General features: G+C 36.4%; 1 protein-coding gene across 1 annotated transcript; it reads left to right on the top strand.

Annotated features, from left to right (window-relative positions):
- The first annotated feature begins 460 nt into the window (after positions 1-460).
- LOC145117652 (exopolysaccharide production negative regulator) lies at positions 461-3,612 on the top strand. The gene is made up of 5 exons (XM_079053956.1): positions 461-843; positions 1,906-2,036; positions 2,101-2,223; positions 3,045-3,172; positions 3,288-3,612. Exons 1-5 carry the CDS (start codon positions 615-617, stop codon positions 3,589-3,591), a joined length of 915 nt encoding a protein of 304 aa, XP_078910082.1. The 5' UTR covers positions 461-614; the 3' UTR covers positions 3,592-3,612.
- Positions 3,613-7,761: the final 4,149 nt, after the last annotated feature.

Consider the following 7,761-nt stretch of genomic DNA (forward strand, 5'->3'; position numbering starts at 1 on the left):
AAGTATTTTTTTTTTAAATTAAGTTTTACTTTATCTTCTATAGCTATAGTAACAGTTAATGGTGGCGACAAACATCACAACAACGTCCCGTGGAAAAAAAAATGCTACAACCTAAAAAATGTTTTTCTAAATCAACCGCTAGTTTTTTGGGTTTTTGAAAAAGGTTACAAAGATTGTTTTTTTTTTTTTTTTGTTGTCTTTTCTATTCTAAAATACAAAGAAACTTTACTTAAATATCTTTGGTAATGGTAAAAAAAAGCTTTTGCCAAAAACAAATACGACCTTAATGTCTTGATCTAATAATAATAAATTTGATCAATCATATTTTTTTATTTTTATACCAAAGATTTGTCCTTGGAAGAAATGATGGGATAATGAGACAATTTATGTTTCATGATCATAATAGAGGGACCATTTATGTAAAACTTAAAAAGTCCACAATGGATAGCGGTGGCGCATTCACGGGGGTCTTTGAATGGCAACTTTCTTACATTGTATGCCAGAGAGGCTCCGTCGATTTTCTTCATTTTAGAAACAGAATATCGTCATATTCCGATCACCGGAAAACTTTTCTGGTGATCGGACCCCCCGCCACACCGTCGTTTCTATAAACGATGAATTCACCGGAGCCAATAGAGGAGGAACCAACAACCAACAGCGAATATGAGGGGAAAAGGGTTTCTGTTGGTTATTTATTCTTCCGAGGCTGTATTGCTCTTTTATTGTCGATATTCTTTTTGGCTTTAGTTGCGTTTAAGCTTGTGGTTTTAGCGGTGATCTTCAGCAACCTCTCGATCTCGTATCCAATTTCCGTTCCCTGCCAGTGCAAGATAGTTTCCAGCAGTAAGTTTCTCTTGAATCTTAAAATCTAGCAGTGTTTTGACATCCAATACGTGAAATTTAAGGTTTAATTTTGAGCGGATGATTTGGATTCATGCAATTTGAAGTGAAATGCAAATATGTTTACCTAATTCCTGTTAGGTTGTTAATTCATCAGAATTGAAAATTACCTAGGTTGCATTGTGTTTATTAAGTACACCACATCGGTTCTTAATACATGAACACTTTCACTTTTTCTGTGAGATAGACGATGGATCCAAATTTTATTTTGTAGTTGACATGTTTCAGTGTTGATTATTTGATTGCTTGTTTAACACAATCTCTTCTATTTACCACACAATGTAATTATGGTTATATCACAATTCGGATTCTAAAAACTTGATTGATCATGAAACTCTGGCGTTAAGTGTTAACTATTCATGTATCTAACATGTTTTGAAGCTTTTGATTTTGTAATTCTTAAAGGGTTTAACTTATTGGTTATGAAGCTTAACAACCAGATACTGCTGGCTCTTTATCTTCTTTTCAGAAGATGAAATTATACCAATTTGAAAAGTATGAATATCTCCAACAGCTCATTATTTTTGGCAAAAAGAAAGAACAATATATGTCTATAGAACAAATGATTACAACTTGTGGGAAGATCTCGATTTACAGGAGTTCTAACCCTAAACCAAAAAAGAACAATACTTTGTGGAAGATCAATGAAAGTATAGCTTTTGCTAGTCTAAATTCAACTGGTTTCAAGGGAGATAATAGAAAGTTAAAAAGAAACTTAATGCAATAAATGGCATGTGGATTGTATCCCAGAAAAAAGACAAAGGTGGATTATAGTACAAAAACAAGTTTTTAACTTTTAAGTTTCCAAAACCACATGGGATTCATAAAGTACAATAAATGTTATGTGGAGTGTTCTGTGTTTATGACAATATCTAGCTAAGCATTTAGCTACATGAGTTATAGAAATTAAACACTGTCTTTATTGCTATAGCCCTAAATGCATGTATGTAATGCAATCTCTTTTGACATATCTACCCTTTATGATATTTCTTAGATTTCTTGCAGGTGTAGATCTTAAATCAGCAAAAGTATGTGAACTTGGACTGCTGAATTATAAAGCAAAGCATGTCTTTTATCCATCTGAGAAGAAGAAATTCAGATGTCGCTATGATTACTATTGGGCTTCTGTATTTGAGGTCAGCCTTTTTTATATAATTATTATTATTATAAAAATGGAATTCTGATGTTATTAATTTTCAGGTTGAATATACAGATCACTCTGGTCATCCTCATATTGCATTTGCAGAAGCTCCTAATGAGGCCCTTCCACCCAATTGCAGACCCTCTTTCAACGCTGCCTGGATGGCTAAAGATAAATTCAAGGTATTTTATACTGCACAGAACAGAATAGGCTGTACTGTCTGGCATGCACCTGGGACTGAAATTGATGTCAACGAAACAAAATTTGCAGTTTTTTGTCCAGTCAAAGAAGGTGCATGCCTGACAGTACAACCTCAACATACAAAAAACTGCAAAATTTGTCTCGCTGACATACGGCTGTACAATAGTACAATCTGTCCCTTTGAGGTTGTACTGTCTGACATGCACCGGACTTTGACTTGTCTGGCATGCACCGGACTTTGACTGGGATCTATGTCAACGAGACAAAATTTGCAGTTTTTTGTTCCATCAAAAAAAGTGCATGCCAGACAGTACAACCTCCAGATACAAAAAACTGCAAAAATTTGTCTCGTTGACATACGGTTGTACAATAGTACAATCTGTACCTTTGAGGTTGTACTGTCTGGCATGCACCGGACTTTGACTGGGATCTATGTCAATGAGACAAAATTTGCAGTTTTTTGTACCATCAAAAAAAGTGCATGCCAGACAGTACAACCTAAAGGTAAAAAAAACTGCAAAATTTGTCTCGTTGACGTTGACATCAATTCCAGTTACCTGACACACAGTGTCAGTACACCTGGACAACATTACAATCTGTCCCTTTGAGGTTGTACTGTTGGCCATTCACCTTTTTTGTCCCACCCAAAAAGGTGGGACATTGATTTTCTCTCGATCTTTTGTCTGTACAAAAGACGTAAATGCCCTTCTCATCCTCATCATCAAAAATAGCAGGAACAAGCTTTTTCAGTCTAAACAACGCAGCCTCACTTGTATCTCACCTTTTTTTTTTTTTTTTGTAGGTGAATGAAACTTATGATTGTTGGTATACTTTGGGAATTTCCAAATTAAACTTATATTATGATGAGTTTTTTAATTGTCAAGCTGATCACCCATCGATGATGGAGATGCTTAAACGATATCTTATCCTGTAAGTTTATCAACTATTCAAGTATTCTCTAATACAAAAAATAAATGAAAGCATGATGCTATAATAAACAAATGAACAGACAATTAACACGCAATTTTATTTTAAAATTTTATAGGTCAACAGAGATGTTGATGACGTGGCTTTCTCAAACGGGTAGAGCACAAGGGAGGCGGTTTAGATGGGAGGTTGTATTTGGAGCAATTACCGGGTTCTTAACATCCTTAATCACCATTGCTTTGGGTAGAATGTTATATTTACTAAAGTCTCGTATTGTCGACATGTCTAGGGTTAAAATGGTCTATTTACTTCGATTGAAGCGTGTTTGTTTCCTTGTAGCATATTGTTCTTTTGTGAGTTGGGTAGCGATTCAGTATTGGGGAAAGCTTGGACTATTGGATGTATTTGATGGTTATAAATAGAAGATATATTGATTTGTACTCTTTGATTAGAAAAGTTTTGAAAGCATAATCTTGTAACAATAAAAAATTGAAATAAAAAAATTAAATGAGAGTGCTTATGCTACTTGTCGATGTAAAAGGGAATGTGGGAAAAATTGAAGACTGAGGAAAAGAAAAGATAAGATGCCACAATGGGAAAAAGAGGATAATGATGATGATAGCCATGAAAAGGATGTTTGCGATTGATGTTTAAAGATTTTGTTTTGGGGATTCAAAATGTAGTTTTCAAATGGCGTTTTCATATAAACATTAAGATGAAAGTGAGAGAAATTACATACGTGTTACGAAATTTTACATCCATTTGATTGTTACAATACAGAAAAATAAAAGAAAGACAGAAGAAAGAATGATTTTGCTACGCGTTTGCAATTCAATCCTGTTTGTTGGACGCTAAAATAGCAAACTTAACCATACGTTACATATGGATAAAGAAAGATCCATGTTCAATCAAGCAAGTACTGAAGTACATCCAAACTGTTAAAATACGATCTACATAAACACAGAACTTAAACAAGGAGAGATGTCCCACCAATCGTCACTGTTAAGAGGTGAGTAACATGTATAATTTTTCCTTGACACTAAAAATTTGGATTACGTACAAAATATGGGCCTAGGCCACTATACAAACAAACGGGCCGTATAATACATGACTACTAATATGTCTATGCAGTTTGAGTAGGAAGTTGGTGAACTGTCAAGCTGTAACAAAGCTCACTGAACAGTGGAGAAGACAACCCCTTTGTAAGATGTTTGCATACCGGTAACGAGATGGAACGTGAATGTGACCAAGAGCAACTTTGTCTTAGATAAAGTGAATGTCGAGCTTAATGTGTTTGATCCGTTGGTGTCGGATAATAGACAAGAGAGGTAGTGTTACACAACCAAGAAGTCTCGGCAGCTGATCGGCTACACTGTGATACTTAGTCTTAGCAAGATGGTGTGGTGGTGCTTGGAGGATCATGAGACAAGATTGTATCCAAGGAAAATGTGATAATCGGATGTTAATCGGCGTGTTACATGGCATCCCGAGACGGAATTGGCCATAAGGCGCATGGTCGTAGAGGCATATAACTGAAGTTCGTGATCAATAGTGCCACAAATGTAGCGTAAGATGCGCTTGAGAGCATGGAAATACGATTCTCTAGGATGCATGTACAAACATATATGCTAGTCGACAAAAGAAATATCAGGAAGGGTGAACGTGGCATACTGTAGCGCCCCCACAAGACTACGGTAAAGCAAGGGACCGAAGACATGTGGTCCATCGATGCCAAGCTTGGTTGATATGACTACCAGTGTATTGTAAGGATCGCGGAGAGACATATAGGCTCACTCAAGGAGCTCTATAGCACATCTCATATGAGAAAGAACATGCGTGTTTGAGATCGAGTGGTCGAAACACCTACAAACTAATTCAGCAGGCCCAGGTTGGTCATGGAAAACTCTTGATTCAGAGAGGAGATGATCAGGTGAAAGAGAGTCGTGTCAGAAGTCGTACGGATGATATCATCCATATAAAATAATAAATAGGCATAATCATTACCCATTCTAAGAAAAAGAGGGTAGAGTATGTCTTGCTATGCTCAAACCCAATGCTTAAATTATAATTGCCCAAGCACGAGGAACCTTACTAGATGGGCTTGTTTTAAGTCGTATAAAGACTACTGTAAGCACCAAACATGATGTGGCATTTGCAGGTTAGTAAAACCTGGCGGTGAGTGCATATAAATTGTTTTGGAAAGGTGATTATGAAGAAAATCATTTTTAACATCCAACTAATGAACCAACCACTTTCTGTTGGGATAACAACAAAACAAGTAGAGCACTTGGAACAAAAGTCAATCAAACTTCGATGACATTCACCGAATAAAACTTCTGAAAAACTTAAATAAAAGAAATACAATATTTAACGCGGTTCGGTCAAGGTGACCTCTGTGTGTGTGTGTGTGTGTGAGAGAGAGAGAGAGAGAGAGAGAGGATTTTATTAATTTTTAGGAACAATTACAAACACACAATTTCTAGCTCACTTTTGCTCTCATTGAAATCTAGCAATTTATAATGATGGGGATATGAACCTATTTATATGCAAATACGGAAAACCCTAATTCTGGTGGGCTAGACCCATTCATAATTAGCTAATAAAGGGGATTCCCTAATTTCCAACCAATCACGGAATTCCATACGGGCGCTTCCAGAACCTTCAACCTCATGAGCATCAACCAAGCACATGATGGAGCATCATGATCCACCATAATACATCATGATGGTTCACCTGCCATCAAGATGGCACATTAGCCATGTGGAACATCCTCCATGAGCAACTTCATTCTTGTGAGCAACATTTGGACAATCTTGAGCATCCTAGTGAACTTGACACCTGAGTTGCACATCAGGATCCATGATGGCGCACCATGAACCTTGGTGGCGCATCATACTCCATGATGGCGCACCTTCGTCATGAAGGGCGCATCCTGTTTCAATGGTTCATCAACAACACTTCAACATTCCCATAACACAACAATACACAAAAGAGTAACACATCAAGCACCAAAGTGGCACACCTTGTGCATGGATGGCATACCTTGTGCCATAGGTGGTGCATCCTCACTATAATGGCACATCATTACTGCTCCATTCTCCTTCCTGATGCTTCACTCCAACTACAAGTGCTCCATTGTGGATTTTTGATGCTCCATTGCAACTTTAAGTGCTCCATGTTGGACAAGACTTCATACCCAAAACATTCAAGAAAAACTAATTATTGATGGGCCTAGCCCATTAGAATTAGAGTTTCTCATGCTTGCCTATAAATAAGCATATACCCCCTTCATTATTCCCCATGTTAGTTTTGTAAGCACATTCAAAAGAGCAATCATTGCGATATCACATCCTTTGGAGCAATTTGTAAGCAAGAGAGATTCTTTTGTTTTGAGAGCTTAAGTGAGGTGCAACATTGTGAGTGATTGTAATTGTTCTTGAAAGTCAATAAAATTACTTCTATCTTGTTCTCCTATGGACATATGTCACATTGACTGAACCACATTAAATATCATGTTTATTATTTTTGTAGTTTTCAGAGGTTTTATTTCGCGTGTTTTACACAATTTGCTTATTGTTTGTCTAAAGTGCTTATGTTTTTTTGTTGAATCCTTGAGAAACTGGTATAAAAGCTATGACTGAAGATAAGAGAGTTAAGATCGAAAAATTCGATGGTCATGGTTTCAGTTTCTGGAACATGCAAATCCAAGACTACCTTTATAAGAAGAAATTACATGAACCTTTATAAAAAGAGAAACCTTTTCTTATGAAGTAGATAACTAAGATTTGTTAGATCGACATGAACTTGGTGTGGTGAGATTATCCTTGGAAAAGAACATTGCTTACAACATTGTCAATGTGAAGACTACTCATGTGTTGTGAAATTCAAGGAAAATTTTTCGTTTTATTTATTAAAATATATGTCTTATAACACTTCACAGTTATTACATAATTAATTATAAAAGAGTGTCTCAGCAGAAATCTATAAAACTTTATTGATGCTTTGATGCAAATATAATCATGCATGATCCTTTCCACGATCTGATGAACAACCTGTAAAACAGCTCTTCAACAACTGTAAGTTGAGACTTAGTGAATTCCCTTAAAATATTCCATACCACAACATATACACAATTCATACACATAATGGACTTCAACATATAGTTGGTCCGCTCGTTGGCCTTCAACATAAAGCTAGTCCGCCCCATTTCGCCTACAACATATAGTTGGTACGCACCTTAGCCTTTAGCATAAAGCTAGTCTACCCGAGTCTATTGGCCTTCAGCATGAAGCTGGTCCGCCCTTAACTCCCATATAATATATTAACACATATAGCAAGAAATATTCCAACACTGTAGGCAACTATGTAGCCTAATTGCTTAACTGCATACTACAGGTAACTATATCCTAACATACAGTGGATACATACTGGAGTATACAATATAGTGAGATGAACTCACCTGGACAGTTTCTCAAGGGATAAACATTTAACCAGACAAATCGGTTGATGAGCATCACTCCAACGATGATTAACCTATATTACTATAATTTATTAGTTCCTATGCTAATCTAGTGATGTAGGATAGACCTATC

This window comes from Lactuca virosa, chromosome 5, assembly GCF_052849685.1.
Source record: "Lactuca virosa cultivar CGN04683 chromosome 5, Lactuca_virosa_CGN04683_v6, whole genome shotgun sequence".
Lineage (NCBI taxonomy): Eukaryota > Viridiplantae > Streptophyta > Magnoliopsida > Asterales > Asteraceae > Lactuca > Lactuca virosa.

What these genes read in the sequence shown, in the direction of transcription:
- LOC145117652 (XM_079053956.1), top strand. Translation starts at nt 615, where the DNA reads ATGAATTCACCGGAGCCAATAGAGGAGGAACCAACAACCAACAGCGAA. An exon ending in ATTGGGCTTCTGTATTTGAG is followed by an intron (nt 2,037 to 2,100) that starts GTCAGCCTTTTT and finishes ATTAATTTTCAG; the next exon opens with GTTGAATATACAGATCACTC. An exon ending in TGGCTAAAGATAAATTCAAG is followed by an intron (nt 2,224 to 3,044) that starts GTATTTTATACT and finishes TTTTTTTTGTAG; the next exon opens with GTGAATGAAACTTATGATTG.